The 19,415-nt window shown below is 40.4% G+C and overlaps 1 protein-coding gene across 1 annotated transcript; it reads left to right on the top strand.

Moving 5' to 3' along the window:
* Positions 1-4,188: 4,188 nt before the first annotated feature.
* LOC147491805 (uncharacterized) lies at positions 4,189-5,241 on the top strand. Its single transcript, XM_086567335.1, has one exon. It carries the CDS (start codon positions 4,189-4,191, stop codon positions 5,239-5,241), a length of 1,053 nt encoding a protein of 350 aa, XP_086423461.1.
* The last annotated feature ends 14,174 nt before the right edge of the window (positions 5,242-19,415 follow it).

Genomic DNA, 19,415 nt, shown 5'->3' with positions numbered 1-19,415 from the left:
ATGGGCTTTGGGCGGAGAAGGTTTGGGTTTCCGTTCTTTGGGCGGTGTCCAGGAGGAGCGGACTGCCTTTGTCAGGGTCGATACCGAGGATGTCACACTGATCGCTCCCTAGATCGCAGAGTTTGGAAAAGATCTCAGAGGAGACACCCGTGTATATCTGGGACAGCGAATCCGAAACCCAACTTGGAACACAGACAGATAGATATATTAACACAGAGGTTATCAGGCAAACAAAGAAAACAACCAACCGCGCTGACTTCTTCTGAGGAAATGAATTGCCTTAAGGATACTTCAGGGGGGAGGTCCGCGGAAAGAAAATTCCCCGAAACGTAGAGGGGGTAGTGGTGCCATACTTTGTCAGAGGTGGTGATGCGGAGAACGAAGGATTTTTTCTGCGGACCCAATGCTCCCAAACTTGGTGTTTTTCTTTATGAAGTAGTGGGCAGTGATGTCGTGAAGAGAAATCCGCGGAGTATGGGATTTTTTGTAGTAATTAGTGGCGTACATAATCCGCCAGAATTTACTGATGCCTTGGCACGGCAGAATATTGAAGTGGTTGCAAACCTCAACATCCAACAAAGACAGGGGAAAGCACAGGCTAGCCGCTATCTGACCCACGGTGACTACTAGACACCCTGACCGCGGTGGGACTAGATGGGGAAATTGGGTGACACCAGGCACATGTTCTAAGACCACGTCCCCGAGAATGCCATATGTTGCTTGGACTGCAGCCAGATTGGATCTACATTTATAGGACGGCGGATGGGGAAGGGAAGTTGGTCTCCCGGATGTGGATGGGGTATCAGTTGAATGAATGGGCTCAGTAGAAGGGTAATCTGATCGTTCCGCGGTGGAATCGGAAGATCTAGATGTGGCGGAGGAATGGACGGATCTAGGGTTCGAGGACGTCGATCCGGCAGATCGAGTAGCAGACGAACCACCCGAATCAGAACCAGACATGATGAGAACGAGGATTTGATCGAAAAGTGGGACAAGATCAGTAAGGTAGGGGAAGCACCCAATGGGGACGGAGATAGATGAACAAAAGAAAGTACGTGCGATCAACAAAAATAAACTATAAAGTTACGGGAAGGAAGAAGAACGAACCTGGACGATGTCAAGCGAGTGAGAAGAGTGATGCAACTGGTTGGGCAAGAGCAAAGTACGATAGCAGCTTCACCGGAGGGGAAGGATATGAACGGAACTGGCAAAGTAAAAAATAAGGAGGAAGGCTACTGATGAGAATGAGAAAGGAAAGTGTTGAGAATATGAAGGAGTATATGCAAAGTTTTTGAGCGGGATACGAAAAGACAAGGGCAATAAGGGAAAGAGCGCACGGTGACAGAAAGAAGGACCACCCAAAAGAGGGCACGTGTAAGCACGAAAATCGAAGAGGCAAAGGGCGGTTATGCATGCTTCTGGAGCCACGAGCCCAAGGACACGTGTTCATGGACTCAGAGCCCAAGGCAGGAGCATGATCATGGATGTCAAAGGAAATAATAAGGTGAGGACTTCAGATGGGACAACACTCCTACCAGCCAGCTGGAGATTCTCGGCCCGCGGACTTATCAATATCCGAGGGCCGAGAGGGGGCATCTGTGTGAGCATGTTTTATGACCCATGAGATGCCATGATATGAGACCCAACGTGGAATAGTGAGAGGAGAACGTGAAGTACCAAAGCAAGGCCGCGACATACTAGAGGAAGGTGGGCCACATAAGGATAGGGGGCCAGGGGGTGTCAGGGTCAACATGGGGGCATGATAAGGATTAAGGGATGGGGTGTACAGGATCCGGGCTGCGAAACCTTAAAGGGACAGGTGGGAGAATGCTGACCAGGGGATAGATGGAAGATCAACGGAGGAATAGAGAGGAGGGAGGATATAAAAAGGAACAGTGAATCCAAGAAAAAGAAGAGGAAAAGAACAAGAGTGAGAAGAAAAAGAGAGAAAAGAGAAAAAACAAGAAGAGAAAGAGAGGTGAGGAGAAGGAACAGAGAGAGGATTTTCTGGTAAACACAACCATGTTCCCTTTTACTCTCCTTTGGCTTATGCTTTAGTCCTTCCTCCTGGTGATCTTGATGGAAAAGCAGTCCTGAATAGAGAAATGGAAAAAATTAGTTTGTTTCTCTATTGGCTGGAAGTGCAGAGCTCCTTAACATAACTGAATTGTCAGCCCTATCACCATCAGAAGGAGCAAGCACTAAACATGTTGTGGCATCTATAAATGATGATCAAAACACTGTGGGTCAGCATGATGCTGGTGATTTGGAGGAACATGATGTGGTACTCATTCACACTCAGATGGAGAAGGAAATGGATAAGAAAACTGAAAAGAGTGGCCGTAAAAGGAGGAGGGGAAAAAAACTGAGAAAAAAAAGTACTAGTTTATGGGAAAAGAAAATGGGAAAGGAATGTGACTCATTAATCAAGGTTGCTCTGTCATCAACTTTTTACAAGAAAACAACTACCACAGGTGAGGTAAATGTTGTCAATTATTACTGGAAAAAGTTCAGTAGGAAGAAGGATCAACAGAGCTCTCCAGATATAAGAGTTTTTGGGTACGATCAAGTTATTTCAGTACATAATTTTCATTCGTTACATGGAAGACAATGGGTGGATGGTGAGGTAATGAATCTACCATTAATAATTAGCTCTACAACTATCAGCAACTTGGTATTGCCTGTGCAAGGTAAACTACTACAGAAAGTTAATTGTTACTAATTACTATATGATTCTTTTCTAGGTTCTCAGCTTATATATCAAGCTATTAATAAGGTGGTATAAGCAGCACTGTAAGGATCATGCCATTCCAGAAGAGGAAGTGTATACTGTTGTGGAGGATGCTTACTTTGCTGTGAGTTCTCTATACTTTAATACTAAGTTTCTGTTGAAGCTTACTCACTTTTCTGACTTAAGTTTGATAAGCTTCATCATCACTTTGTGGATGTAGAAATTCATCATAAAAGAGTATGGGATATTCAACAAAAAGCTACAAGACTCAAGTTTTCGAGCTGCAAGCCCAGAGGAGAGAGTGGGTAATGGTTTGTACCATACAGATGAAATTGTGAAAGAGTATTTGGACCCCTTTGAAGGAAGGATAAGAAATTAACCGCACCCAGTATAGGGTAAGGGAGTAATTGTACCTCTTCAAGTTCATGGTAGTCACTGGATTATTGATGTCTTTAACTTTAAAGAGATGAAAGTGTGCACCTATGATTCTCTTGGTGGAAACCAAATTTTTAATGAACTAGCTTTGGAGAGAATGATTCCTTATGTGCTCCGGTGTGCTGATCCAAGCTCCACTGTTGATTTGAACACATCTGACATATGAATCTTTTGAAAAGATTTCATACAAAGAGGGAAATATCTCATCAAATAAGGAAAGGGTATTTTAAGCAATAAGATTCCTATAAATACCCAACAATCATTTCAAACAAAGAACTACGCACATGGAGACTTGATTCTGGAAAACACTCTGGATACATAGGCAACCACCTGGTTTAGTCTCTCCTCTACTACAATCAATACCCCTTACAACTTTATTAGTATGTTTAGGTGAATACCGGCAAAAGCTCCCAGATGCTGCATCTTCCACACCGGCAAGAGCTCCCAGATCCGGTGAAAACCGGAGTGTATCCAACCGACTACAATTTAATTATGGTACATCCCGTCCATTGGAGCCTGTCCCTGAGCATCATCACTCAAGGTCAAGCAGACATTCATCCCATTCAAGAAGACAATCCAGATCTTGAAATACCAACAACACTAGGAGTAGAAGTGGTCATAACATGACAAGATCATTGAATGTTGATCATAGCGCATCAGGATGGTGGACAATATCCACCATAAGATGCAATGTTGGATGCTAAGATCAGGACCTCAGGGACAAATTGCAACATGACCTTAGACATGGCTTGAATGCAGGAAACCGATACAAACAGGTTAATGACGGTCAGCCCAGAATATGGCGACACCAAATAAATGGGTCCCCAGTTCGACAGCCTAGCCCGTTTTATCGACATAGGTCTCGTAGCCTAAGGAACCAGCCAAATATAGAAACAAGCAACAACTGGGGGCGACAACACCGTAAGATGCAATGTAGTGAAGTTACTTCTCAAGTCATAAATCTAGAAGCCCTAGGTGCACCATTCGCGGAATAACAAATCAAAGACATCATCAAGAAAACAATGACCAATGTGGGTGTCACTGAAGCACGATGGAAAGACTTTGTAGTGAATGAAGATGACGTCGGGAGATTTTTCCTAAAGATACAAAATGCAGAGCATCAGAAAGGATTCAAACAACCAGGCCTTCCTACGCTCAACGAAGCAGGAGGAGACCCGAACGATCATGTTATAGAGTTTAAAAGCTGGGTAATTCTATGGCGCAAAGATGACCCCCTCCTGTGCAAACTTTTTCCGTCTACTTTAAAAGGAGAAGCTCTACGTTGGCTTTCCAACTTGCTAGCTCAATCTATCGCGTCATTTCAAGAATTAGCAAACCAGTTCACAGATCGGTTTAAGCATAATTGGACACGTCCTAAGGATGTCAACATCTTGTTCAACACCAAGCAGCAAAAGGATGAAGCATTGGCAAAGTTTGTAATTCGTTTCCGCCAAGTGCAAGCAGAGGTCACCGATGTCCCTGACGTAATGATCATTCATGCATTCAAGGAAGGAGTCCCTTTCGATAAAAACAGAATTTACAACTCCCTTGTACGGGACCACCCACAATCAAAATCCAATTTGTTTGCACAAATGCAACAGTTCATTAATGTGGAGGAAGATGTTAGATCAAAAGCCTCAAGAGACAAAGACTTTCGGAGTAAAGACTTAAACGAAGGTAAAGGCAAACAGAAACAAAACATATCGGAAGGGCCACAACAGAAGTCAGAATACAACAAGGTTAACACAGTTCGTGAGGAAATGAAGCTCACTCTATTAAATGCCAAGTATGATGCGATATATAAAAAGATCAAGGGACGCAACTTACTTTTTCCTCCGCTACCCTTGCCTGAAAACACTAAGTCTACATGTGACAAAAATCTTTGGTGTCACTTCCATAATGATTTTGGCCATGAAACAGGAGAGTGCAGATCCCTCAAGGGAAAAATACAGAGGCTAGTCGACAAGGGACAATTAGACGAGTTTGTGCAATCAAAAACTGTGAAGCAAAATGTAGCAATGACTAGCCACAATATCATACTAGCTGGTCATGCTAAAATCAATGATGTTTCATGAACAAGGCAAAAGTGTGAACAACAAGCCAAGTTTGGTTTCTTGCGGGAATTTTATCACACCAATAACATTGATTTTGTTGAAGGAATTCATTTAGATACCACAGAGCCTGGTCCCCTATGTTTTAGTGATAGAGATCTAATTGGCGTCCATCATCCTCATTATGATGTTGTCGTCATCTCAACTTTCATTGGATTATGGCGAGTTCAGCGCATCATGATAGATATTGGAAATTCTGTCAGCGTCATTTTTGTAGGTTACTACAAGAACATGCAGCTGTCAGAAAATTTAATTATTGCAGAAAGTACTCCAATCATTGGGTTTGATGGAACCGCAACAACCGGAAGAGTCTTTCTACCAGTCACGCTCATGGACAAGTCCATCGTCATTGAATTCCTCCTGATGAATTGCAAGTCCCCTTACAATGCAATCCTAGGAAGAGACTGGCTCCACAGCATGGGCGCAGTAGTCCCTACCTTTCATCAGGCAGTAAAATTCCCATCTCTTGACAAAATTTGTAAGGTACGTGGCGACCAGATGGCTTCCCACAGCTATCATGAAAAAGTCTTGGAGGAATATCGTTAGTCGGATATGCGGGGAAATATAATTCTCAGTAATTCACAAGCAGTGTCTAAATCAGAATCAGTCACGCACAATATTTATACTGCTAGTTCACAAAATGAAGGACCGCCGACTATCGACCGCCTCTTAGAAGTTCAAATTGGGAATTTAGGCGGAGAAACAACTTTCATATCGGCAGAACTGATAGAAAATGAACAAAAAGAAATGGTAGCACTCCTCAGAAAGAACAAAAAGATCTCTTCTTGGTCAGTCGAGCAGATGCCAGGAATCAGCCCAGAAGTTGCATGCCACACACTTGACATGGATCCTACCATCAAGCCAGTTCGGAAGAAGCCTAGGCGCATGGCCCCAGATAGAAAACTCAAAGTCAGAGAGGAAATTGATCGGTTACTCTCAACTCAGTTCATACGGCCAAGTTTATATTCGTAGTGGTTGTCTAACGTGGTTGCAGTGCCCAAGAAAGATGGTAAAATGAGTGTGTATTGATTTCACGAACCTTAACAAAGCTTGCCCGATTCATCCCTACCCTCTTCCACGAATATCAGAATTGGTAGATGCCATGTCTGGCTACCCACACTTACCATTTATAGATGCGTATTCGGGATACCACCAGATCCCGCTAGCTGTTAAAGACCAAGAAGCAACTGCATTCATCACTGAGCAAGGGATTTTTTGTGACCAAGTTATGCCTTTCGGTTTAAAAAACACAGAGGCTACGTACCAGAGGATGATCAACACCATATTTGGAGATATGTTGGGCAAGACAATGGAGGCTTACATTGATGACATGGTTGTAAAATCCAAGCACAGTGGTGATCAAATCTTTGACTTACAATCAGTGTTTGACAGAATTGACGAATTCAACATGCGGCTAAATCCTTTGAAATATGCTTTCGAACTGATATCAGGAAAATTTCTAGGGTATTTGATGACTCGTCGAGGCATTGAAGCTAACCCAGAACAGATCCGATCCATTCAAGCCATGCCCTCTCCAAAAACAAAAAAGGAGATTCAACAGCTCACAGGGCGCTTAGCAGCACTAAATCGTTTCATCTCTAAATACTCAGACCGGTGTCATCCTTTCTTTCAGATGTTAAAAGACTCAGCAAGGTGGAATGATGATTGTGAAAATGTTTTTCAATCAATTAAGAACTACCTGGTCTCGCCACCAATCTTGGCCAGCCCAGCTATAGGGCAACCTATTGGAGCTTACTTGGTCGCTACAGATACTGTAGTAAGTGCAGTCCTGTTCATCAATGGAGAAGACAGTCGTCTAATCTTTTTCATTAGTAAAACACTAACGGGGGTGGAAACCAGATATTCGAGAATTGAAAAAATTGCTCTAGCGTTGGTTCATGCTGCCAGATGCTTCAAGCCGTATTTCCAAGGAAGACTGATCAAAGTTTACACGGAATATCCTCTACGCAAAGTTTTCCAAAGTGCCCAAGAATCAAGTAGACTCACAGAATGGGACATCTACTTAAGTGCTTATAGCATCAATTTTGAACCTCGCGTTTCAGAAAAGGGTCATGCACTTGGATCCTTAATGGCAGATTTCCCTATCGACGATTTTGTTCCTGAAGTCAACCAAGACAGCGGTATCTATAGCGAAACGACTATAGTTGGGGGGCGAGGAAGCCCTTCCAAAGCATACTGACCCTTCATCCGATTGATGGATTGTTTACACGGATGGCTCACATAAACATAATTAGCGCATCAAAAAGTCGTGGAGTTTGCATTTGCAAAACCTTACTCCACGCATCAAAAAGTCGTGGAGGTTGCGTTTCCAAAACCTTACTCCACGCATCAAAAATTCGTGGATGCGCTTGCAAAACCTTACTCCACGCATCAAAAAGTCGTGGAGTTTGCATTTGCAAAACCTTACTCCACGCATCAAAAAGTCGTGGAGTTTGCGTTTGCAAAACCTTACTCCACGCATCAAAAAGTCGTGGAGTTTGCGTTTGCAAAACCTTACTCCACGTATCAAAAAGTCGTGGAGGTTGCATTTGCAAAATCTTACTCCACACATCAAAAATTCATGGAGGTTGTGTTTGCAAAACCTTACTCCACGCATCAAAAAGTCGTGGAGGTTGCATTTGCAAAACCTTACTCCACGCATCAAAAAGTCGTGGAGGTTGCGTTTGCAAAACCTTACTCCACGCATCAAAAAGTCGTGGAGGTTGCGTTTGCAAAACCTTACTCCACGCATCAAAAAGTCATGGAGTTTGCGTTTGCAAAACCTTACTCCACGCATCACAAAGTCATGGAGTTTGCGTCTGTAACACCTTACTCCACGCATCACAAAGTCGTGGAGTTTGAGTCTGCAACACCTTACTCCATGCATCAAGAAGTCATGGGGTTTGTATATGCAACATCTTGCCCCACGCACCAGAAAGTCGTGGAGTTGGCATTTGCAATACCTTACCCCACTCATCACAAATCACATAGCAATCAAGCTGGAATGACTATATAAATGCAAAATGGTTTATCGTGTCTATCAACAATATTGAATTTCTGTTTCCCAAATTTTACATTATCACCTAGGTGTTCTTCACTATAAAAGAGACTGTGCACGCACCTGCACTTAATACAAAGCATTCTAAGTTAAGTTAACCTTAACTAAGTTATTCACATGGCATCGCAGAAATTTCAATCACACTGTTTCATTCTTTTGCAGTAATATAATGTCTATTCTTCGCCTCAAGGAACGAATTCCATCCGGCAAAGAGGGGGCGGTGTATGTACCAGTGTACTTGTACCCCTACGAATGATCATCATTGGGTACTACTATAAGAGCCGCCCACTAATGAGGCGTGTTTTGCTTGCCCGTTACCATGGCAGTCCCGCTTGCCTACTAGTGAGGCGTACTTGCTTGCCCGCTACTGTGGCATCGCTTGCCTACTAGTGAGGCGGGCTTGCTTGCCAGCTACTGTGGTAGTCCCGCTTGCCTACTAGTGTGGCATTCGGGCATGTCCTCTATTGGAGCAATGACACTGCCCACTAATATGGCACCCAAGTTATATATAGTAGGTCTGGAGATATGTCAAGGGATTTTTTCCATATGAAGCTTTTGAAAAGATTTCATACAAAGAGGAAAATATCTCATCAAATAAGGAAAGGGTATTTTAAGCAATAAGATTCCTATAAATACCCAACAATCATTTCAAACAAAGAACTACGTGCATTTTTTAGAGTTGATTACAGAGAACGATTTGGATATGTAGGCAGCCATTGGTGGTACAGTCTCTCTCACTTCATATCAACCTCTCGAACAAGATCATTGGTGTGTTTGTGTGAGTTCTCACCGAAACAATGGGCTCGTGAATTTGCTAGTGCCACACAACAACCAGATTCCAACAATTATGGGTTATATTGCCTTGCCTTTATTGATAGTCTTCTTAGAGGTGTTCCTGAGAGGGTAAACCATATTGACATCCAACCATTTAGAATGTGGCTGAGGATTGGAATGGACATTATATCCTGTAGATTAAATCCAGATGAAGTGGCGAAGAAGAGAAAATAATTTGAAGAGAGGTTGACAGATTGAAGTTTGCAAGCAGAGAACCAAGTGTCCAAGGATATAGCGGCTACTGGGAAAGAGGCACTGAAGCAAGTTGACACTGGCATAGAGCTACAGAGTGAAGCAGATTCAGCTGGAATTGACAAAGAGCCCAAGGATCTTTGGGCGTTTTACATCGAGAACCAAGTGGACATTGACCAATGCCAACAGAGTCAAGTAAATAAGGATGTTGAAGTTGGAAGTGACCAAGTGAACAAGGATGCTGAAGCTGCTACTGAGAACCAAGTGAACAAGGATATTGAACCTGCTACTGAGAACCAAGTAGAGACTGACCAATGCCAACAGAGTCAAGTAGATGCAGCTAGAAGTGACCAAGTGAATGAGGATGCTGAAGCTGCTACTGAGGAGCAACTCAACATTGACCAAGATGAATAGAGTCATGATGATGTAGCTGGAAGTCAGGTACAGCTGAAGGATATAGAAAACAACAAAGGTAAGGATGCTAAAAATGGTGAAGATGGGTCTGTTGACCAGCAGGAGAACATAGTTGAAGACAAGAACTAGGGGACATCAAAATGTTGTCTTATTTTCAAATGTTTGTTATTATTTTGGAACTTATGTGTCTCATTTTGCAGTGCTCTATTTTGATAAACATAATATTTTGATGTCAGTGGTTTGTTTAGATAATGTCTCTTATTTTCAAGTTACAATCTTAAGTGTTTCAATTGTGGCGTTAATTTTATAGTATTTTTTTTTGCTACCTTACATATTGATAACTTCAATAGACAAAACACCTGCCACTTTATAAACAACAAAATACCGGCCATTATATTGATTCCCAAATAACTTACATAGTCATTGAAAGACCAAAGAAAATCCAAATAACATTACAAGCGTAGTTGCTGACAGTACTTCTATATGTCATTGATGGTTGACTCAATTGAAGTCTTCATTGGTAAACTCAGCTGGAACCCCAATTGAAAAGTCAATCTAAGCAGCATCATCTATCGCATTAGGGCAGGTTGCTCTGTTGTGTCTAAGGGCACCACAACGGCTGCACCTTCTCCTTTGCACTGGCACACCCTCCCCTTTAGAACGTTTTCTCTTCTTTTGGGGCCTACTGTTCTTTGCCCTTCATCGGTGTCCAATTTTCTTGATAGGTATCCATCATCATTTCCTTTGAGTAGCACGGCAGGCAAAAGTCATATACACACAACCGACCATCGTCAATGGCCTTCATTGCATGGCTACAAGGAATACCAACTTGTTGAAAAAAACCACATGTACAACATTTATTTAGTAGGTCAACTGTATCCATGCACCCTACACTGGTAACCGAGTGTACGTACTCACTAGCCTTTATTGTAGTGAACGGCCGACTAACATAAGAAGAGGAAATGATTACATCCTCAGCTGATTTTGTCAGCTTTGTCTTTAATTTTGAAGCCATGACCCGATAGTTATAAAAGTGCCTCATAATGTTCATTCGAATACCATTTAGCAGAGATGTAATTGGCATAGCTCGCTCAGGCATAATCATCTTATTCCAACTCTCAATATGATTTGTATAACAAATTTCATACCTTCTCATTTCAGCATAGGCAAATGACCACTGTTCCTTAGGAATCTTTATTATTTTTGTGTAACCTTTACTATCACTACACCAAATGCGACACATGATTCTCACAAAGTCAGCTTTATCATAAGTTTTTGCTGCGGCCTTAACTCTCCTTTTGGTGTCTTCTTTGCTGACATTGTTAGAGATATGTTATGCACAAAAGCAATGGTACGCATTTGGAAGGATTTTTGGCACTGCCTAGAGAATGCTTGTATGGCTATCTGATAATAGAACAAACTTATCTGTAGGACCAACTACAACATCTCTGAGTTTTTGAAGAAACGAATCCCAATGTTCATTATTCTCTTTTGGGACTACACCAACTGCAATTGGAAAGCAATGACTATCTCCATCAACAGAAAGAGCAGTTAGGATGACAGACTTGTATCTACCCTTTATGAAAGTTCCATCGATCATAATCAATAGACGAAGGCACCTTCTGTAGGCACGAACAGTTACGCCATAGCTCATAAACAAACGCTCAAATCTGTGCTCGCTTGTTGTTATTATATCAGTGTGGCAATCTGGATTAATTTTCTTCAGTTCTTTAAAATAAATTAGCAACATCTGGTATGATTGATTGAAGTTGCCCCTTATCTACATCGAAACAAAATACACCATCTCAGGTTACATATGCCTAATAGTTACTTATTTAGTGGCTGACTGATAAGAGCCCAAAACTGTAGTTTTAACCCCTTAACAATAATACTTTTAGACCAATTATGCGAGTAATAAATAAGAGTTAATGCTGATTACGTGCTTTTATGTATTTCAAGCATTGAAGTCAATTATGTGCAGAAATGTGTCACTTTGGCGAGATAAAGGAGCAAGGGTTGGTTGCTAAGAAGTTCTGTGATTAAAGGCCAAGATTCAAGGAGAAAAAACCTTTGTAAAGCTCGATCAAAGCTGAAAAGTCAAAGTCAACGCGGGCAGAAATAGCACACAAAAGTCAGCAGAACTTCCGAAAGCCGTATCTTTGGACTCAAACCTCGGAATTGGGCCTACCTTATGTCAAAACGACCGGCTTGGAAAGAGATTTCCAATGGTCCAAGTCTTGACCCAATAAGAGAAGCAGAAGTGGACAAATAGTCTGTTGAAGTCAAATCTTGCTGAAAAGGCCTCTGTGGACTGAAGAAATTGGGCTTTAGGCTCGATTTTTCAGCCTAAAACATGGCTCCTCAGCCCATGCACGAAAATGTGGATCTTGTCTCCTCCATTTCAAGACACAAGACTTAACTCTTAAGAAAAGAATTAGTTTAGGTAGTAAGTAGCCATTAGAGAATAGTTTAGATCTAGTTTTGAGAATCAATTAATTAATTAGTTTTCATTTTACCTTGTTTTTAATTTAGTATTTGAATCAATTGTTATTTCTTCATTAGATTAATAAAGTTAGTTAGTTCTTCATAATATAGTTTCATTTCATTAATTATTTAATTTCAATTCATAGATTTAGTTATTTGTCATTACTAGTTTCAATTAATTCTTACATGATTAGGTTTCCATTTGAATTAAAATAAGCAAAGTTAGAATCTTTATACCATGTCTTGTTTAAATTTAATTGGAAATGATAGCATAATGATTCTAGGCTAAACCTCTATTAGAGGGGTTTGATGAAGCTTGATTTTTGTTAAGCGTAGAATAGTCGTAATTTCCATTCCATTCTAGAAAACAATTAGTTCACCATGAGAATGGGCTTGATTGTATCACATGCTAGATGTTAGTTGGTAGAGATTATCATGAACAACTAGGGATTAAGAATAACCAATTGTTATGTGAAAGCAGTTCAATTCGGATTACGATGATTCTTCATTAGTAAATTAAGTCGAGTTAAGGTGGAATCAATCCCCCTTAATTCTTTATCTAGATTCAAACCTTAGTATTATTTGTTAAATTATCGTATCTTGTTAGCATAATTTGCATCGTAGTATAATTCCTATCATACTCTCATTAACTTTGGATAGACTGATAACCTTAGAAAACATTGAATACTAAAGAACTAGGAGTGGAACAAATCTTTTACTCCAACTCTATTTTGATAGAATCGATAGTAGAAATCTTTGATAAATAACACACTCAAGTTTAGTTTTAGTTTTACTTTCATTTAGTTTCATCGCTTATTTGTGAGTAAAACTATTCATTTTTACGTTTATCAAATGGCCCGCTACCATCTTAGTTCTCTTTAGTATTGTTTTATTTAGTATTGTTAGTCTTCCAAAGTCCCATAACCCACCCACCCTTATTTGTTCTAACAGTGATTGTTTGGTTCATAACTAAAATTTTTCAAAGAACACGCCTGAGTGCGACCTGCGCCCAAACAAGGCTAAATTCGAGCCCCCCTCTCTCACTGGCGCTGGAACTCAATTTGACTTGAGTTTTGACCCAGCCCCTACCAAGGCAAAACTCAAGCACTGTAACGCCCGTATTTAAAATACATATTTATTTATTTATTTATTAAAAATTTGTTGGACTGGATTTGGGATATGTGGACCTGATTTCTGGGCCCAAGTCTGTGTTGGGCTTAGGTTTCAAACCCAGGTATATATTCATATTTTTCCAAAGAATAGGGTTTTTGGGATTAAAATAAAATAAAAATGGAGGCGGAGATAAAAGCTCGCTTGCTATAGGGTTGGAGCACGACGATTCGGACTAGGAGAGATTCGTGGAGCTTTTACTTAATGTGAGTAGTTATATTTTAAATTTATTTTACCAAATCTACGGAAAAAGCTTTACTGTCAGAGTTTTGTTTCCGCTCAGTATACATTTTTATTGTTCTGCTTACTGTCGATATTTTTCATCTTGCCGAATTGTAGTAAATGTTGTTAGCATATTGTTTTGCAACTGTGAACTGGGGAACTCTGAAAAATAGAGTGTTGAAAGCTTAATGGGCTCGTTAATGGTGGCGCGAGCCCAAGAATCATCCTGCCTGTATTTGTTTGAACTCTTTGTTGTGGTTTGAACTTGTAGTGTTGTGGTATGATTGAAGAGTGTTGGGTTGTTATTGTAAAGGGTTGGGTATGTGAATGGAGGTTTGGTTTGGTTCTGTCAAAGCTTCGAGAAGCTGTTAATGGGGGCACGAGTGTGATACTGCGATACTGTTGTGGTGGTGGTAGTATATTAATTGAACTGTTATATTTGTGTTATGTGTTGGTTAATTTACGGTTGGTGGTCGTGGGTGTGTGTGAGTATTGATGGAGAGTGATGTTGAAGCTTGAGGTGAGTGTTAATGGCGGTCGAGATTTAGATTTGGGAGTGATCTTGACAGTGGATGAAAGGGAGTGGTGTGTGTATTAAAATTGGTTGGTTTTTGATGAGAGTCAAAACCGCTGGGTTGAAAAAGGGGGAGGAGGAGAGTTGGTGGCCGGAAATTCGAGCTGGTGGTGGAGGTGGAGACCTGCTGGAGGGAGAAGACGACCTGGTTCTATTCTTAGTTGGGCTTGGGCCTTAGTTGTTTTGTTTTGGGCCTAAACATGAGTTATTTTTTTGGGCCAGATTCTATTATTTAGTTTTGGGCCAGTTCATTTCTTTAGTTTGGGCCAGTTCTATTTATTGTTGTTGGGCCGGACCATTTTAGTTTAAGTTTTGGGTCGGTTTCAGTTTAATTCTTTGGGCCGAACCCATTTGTGTTTTGAGCCAGTTTTAATTTGGTTTTGGGCCGATCCATACAACTTAAAATAGATCCAATGGGGTCTTTAAATATTTAGACTTTTGGGCTTTGATTGTGGACTTTTGACTATTTAATTGTTCTACGTTTTATGTTGTAAATTGTATGGACAAATCAAATGCTAAAATGGTGTGGAAGCCTGCATAAATTGGTTTGTCATTATCTAATTAAGATTTGACGTGAATAGTGTGTAAAGCATATAAATATTGGCATGTAACAAGCGGGGAATTCTTATAAGACTTAGATATATACATTTCTATGAGAATTAAATTATATACGGACTTAGATTCATGGACTTTAGTATTGGGCTTTGATGGGGAATTGAGTTCACATACATATATGGAACGAATACATTACATGATTGATTACTATTATGAGTTGCTACTTAAATGAATTGTAATATTTATGAAGGCTTGATATATTCCATATGGTGTAGTGCAATATATGATTGGCACGTGAAATAATAAGTTTTGAGATTTGATATAGAGATGCTTAGATATCGGGAAATGAATATTATTGGCATGTGATAATGTGGATTTTTATTATAATGAGAAACGTTGAGCTTCAGTACAATTAAGTATACTAGCATGAGATAGAACAAGAATTATTATTGAGATAATTCTAAATATATTTGTCTTAGTGCAATAATATATTTGACATGCATATAGTGAAATGATTATGAGATATATATGTATGACACTTGAATAAATTACGTAACGAAAATCCTAGAACCTAGCTACCACAACTCATGTGATTCGGCCCTAGTGATGGGCGTATGTGATATAATTGGCCCTTCTGGCATTTCAGTGAATCTGAATGGCCCTTCTGGCGTAGCCGAATAGTGGCTTGATTATTTCGTTCGCAAAATTAGAACGAGACGCGCGATATTTTATGCCGAATAGTGGCAGTACTTACATAATGGCTTTCGTGTGAGGGTTACCTAGTATGCGATATCCCGCTTAGGGTAACTACGCACGGAGTGGTGCATTATGTGAGGGGAGGCATGTGGATGTACATGTTCGGCGTTGGGTAGCGATTGTGGTAGCCAGGGAAACTAGGTAAAGCATAGATACGACGTGATTTTAGGGACATGCAAAGAAAGCCTTAAATAATATAATTATGGTAATATGTTGGTTAATGATATATCTTTAAATTTATGATTGTATATGGTTTTGCAGAAGGGTGGGTCAAACTAATTACTTGTGCAGAGACGACCCACTCTGTAATTGAGCAGGAAATGCGGTAAGTATAGAATATGCTTAGCTGGTTGTTAGTTTAGTTAGAACCTAAGGCGCCTCAGTGGAGGAACTAAATGCCTTTTTATTATGTGTATGGTTTGTTGTGTGGTTAGTGGGAAGTTAAGGCGCCTCAGTGGAGCAACTAACTGCCTTACATGTTGTATGTACATATCGATATGATTATTTTTATTATCGGAAGCTAAGGCGCCTCAGTGGAGGAACTACCTGCCTTAATTATGGTACTTAAGGATGTTGTATTATTTGTTGGAGGTTAAGGCGCCTCGGTGGAGGAACTAACTACCTTATTTATTGTGTAAATATATGTATAAGTATATGTTGTATTTTAAGGCTACTCACATCAGCATTGTTTATAATGCTGACCAGATTTGCATGTTTGCTTATCGGGTGTGTTCATTAAATGAACATAGTTGATAAGTCTTGACAGGTTTAGTGTTGAAAAAGATTGGTTGCTGCTTGTGGTTTGCGTTAGTGTCGCATTTCAAGATATGTTTTGTTTTCCCTTGAGGTGAAATAGATTTTCAGTTGAGACAATGTTTTTTTGTATTTTCATTTGTAATTTTAATTAAAGAGTTGTTGAAAGGAGATTTGTAATTTAATCTTATTTGTGAGTTTTTGGTTATGAAGAGGACTTTTGTTTATCTTAAATTTTTATTGGTTTTTAATTATCCGCGTATTTAAACTGATTATGGGTTTTTGGGAGTTGAGAGTGCATCACACCTCGAAAATCGAAGAGTCGGGAACAAATATTGTTTTTCAGTGCTCGGGTCGAAATTGAGGTGTGGTGTGACTGTCTTTGAAAGCACACGGAACTCGAATTTGACTTGAGTGCGACCCGCGCCCTACCAAGGCAAAACTCGAAAGCACCCCCGTCTTTGGCGCACGGAGCTCGAAGTTAGACTGGTAAGCGACCAGCGCCTTTACCTAGGCTAATTTCGAAGCACCCAGCCCTCTACTCTGAACCGCCCGATTTCCACATGTTAGTTCAAACTTCTAATTCTTCAAGTTATTCAGTGTTCTAACTTGTTAAATACATTGAGCTCACGTATACAAGACGCTATTCATAAGCAAAGCAAGGAGGCATTCAGGTACTTTTTTCTTCCGCTCCTCGCATCTCCTGTTAGAGGTTTATACTAGCATATCAGGATTGTTTTGAGTATTGTCATGCTTAGTTAAGATTGGTTTTAGCATTGCATGAGATTAAGGTCAGGCAGAAGAAAAACGCCTAACGTAATAAACCGGCAATGTCAACAAACACGCCTTTCTAGTATATCACTCACTACACCTCTAGCTAATATATCACACACTCCACCTGAAATAATGGCTGAAGAAAGAGAGTCTCCTCTCTCTGACTTTTACAAAGCCTTGAACGATAGCCCAAAATCTTGCATCGTTCTATCAGACCCAGTGGGGGATTTCTAAATCCCCCCAAATATATTTAATTTGTTATCCGTTTTTTATGGGTTAGACCATGAAAAACCTTATCAGCACATGCGTAGGATTGACCAAGTCCTTACTACATTCCACCATCTTACGGTTGGTACTGAACAAATTAAACTGAGGGTGTTTCCTTTCACTTTAGCCGATAAGGCGGTGTCTTGGTTAACTGCCCAAGCGCCTAATTCTGTGGACTCGTGGGCCAAACTTGTTCAACTATTTATGAAACATTTTTACCCACCACTGAAGACCAATGAAATGCTTTCCAAGATTTATTTCTTTCCACAGAATCCTCATGAATCTTTTTCAGAGGCTTGGAATCGTTTCACCGATCTTCTTATAGAGTGTCCACACCATAACCTCGCGAAAGACACGTTAGTTCGTGCCTTTTCAAGGGGATCTATTTACCACCACCAAAGAGGTGCTTGACATAATGAATGGGGGTAGTTTCCTCAGTAAAGGAGCCTCAGAGGCTTATAAATATTTAGAAGATCAAGCAAAGCGTAATAATAATTGGGGTGGTAGTGCCGATATCCCCCGTTCCGCTAGTTCTTCTTCAACAGTTAAGGCAACCAGTATGTTTGAGGTTAAATCTGATCCTGAGCTTAAAGCTCTAATTGAATCCCTCACTAAAAAGGTAGAAGCTATTTCTGTTCATCAAAAGCCTACCCCTGTCATGAATGTCAACTCTATTCCCTATAATTTTTGTTTGAGTCCTGGGCATCCCGACTCCTATTGTCCTATAGTCTATGAACATCCATCCGCACAGCCAGACAATGTTTATTCCATTAATAGCGAACCTAACGCACCTTGGAGACAAAACCCCAATTTCGGTTGGCGAAATAATCAACAAGTTACACCTCCAGGGTATAATAATCAAAATGTTAGACCAGCACCCAATTACAACCAAGCTCCCCAGAGACAAGGACAAGGACAAGGTAATTATAATAATTATAATGCTAATAGAGATAACATTCTGGTTAATAATAACTATCACAACCCACCTATTAATAATCAACGTGAGATAGTTCCAGTCACACCACCTGTTACCACTACACCTACACAACCGGATCGTCTTGATGCCTTCATACAGGTTAGCCAACAACTTTTCCAATCCATGGCTCAATCTAACCAACAGGTTTTACAATCCATTAATCATTTAACCCAATAGTTAGCCCAAGAGAAAGCCCAACCAAAAGGCGTGTTTCCAAGTTAAGCGTTACCTAATCCTAAAACACCAAACACAGCCTTTGAGGCAATCGGTAATACTAGTAATGAAAATGGAAATGTAGGTGAGTTAAATGCTATCACCACTCTCCATTCTGGCAGAGTGGTTGATAATCTGTAAGTATGCCTATGGTTACCCCACCAGTGGTCCCTACACCTGATATTCTACTATATACCAAACTGGAAACTGAAGATCCTACCCTTGTAGAGGTACCAGTTAAACAACAACCTAAGAAACAAAAAGCCAAGGTTAAACGTCTTGTTGACCCTTATGCTAAATATAGAGAGAAACCATCGTTTCCCCAGAGATTAACAATGTTAACCAAGGATACAAATTTCGATGAGATTAGGGAAGTTTTCAAAAATCTAATGATAAACCTTCCTTTTCTTGAAGCGATAAAAAAGTTACCTCACCATGCTAAGTTTCTTAAAGAGTTGTGCACTACTAGGCGCAAGACAAATATTCCTAAAGACGCCTTTTTAACGAAATAGTTCCCAACTCTATCTGAAAAATAATGGAATCGTTAAGTACAAGGACTCTGGTCGTCCTACTGTACAATGCACCTTGGGGGATAATCACATGACAACTGCTCTATTAGACCTGGGGACGAGTGTTAACTTACTCCCTTATTATTTATATAAACAAATCGGTCTACAAAAGATGTAACTAACAAAAATGATGTTGCAATTAGCGGATCGTTCTATTAAGTATCCTAAGGGTGTGGTTGAAAACGTGCTAGTTAAAGTTCAAAATTTTTACTATCCAGCCGACTTCGTTATCCTCGACCACGAAAGTCGCTAGCACACTGTTCCTATCATTTTAGGGTCCCCTTCTTGGCTCGCCAACGACTCATAAACTGTCGTGGACGGTTCGAT

Source organism: Coptis chinensis, chromosome 6 (genome assembly GCF_015680905.1).
Source record: "Coptis chinensis isolate HL-2020 chromosome 6, ASM1568090v1, whole genome shotgun sequence".
Classification (NCBI taxonomy): domain Eukaryota; kingdom Viridiplantae; phylum Streptophyta; class Magnoliopsida; order Ranunculales; family Ranunculaceae; genus Coptis; species Coptis chinensis.
The sequence above is the reverse complement of the archived record's forward strand: the minus strand, read 5'-3'. Positions and strand labels throughout refer to the sequence as shown.

Excerpts from the sequence above, each read along its gene's own strand:
- LOC147491805 (XM_086567335.1), top strand. The coding sequence starts at position 4,189 with ATGACCAATGTGGGTGTCACTGAAGCACGATGGAAAGACTTTGTAGTG.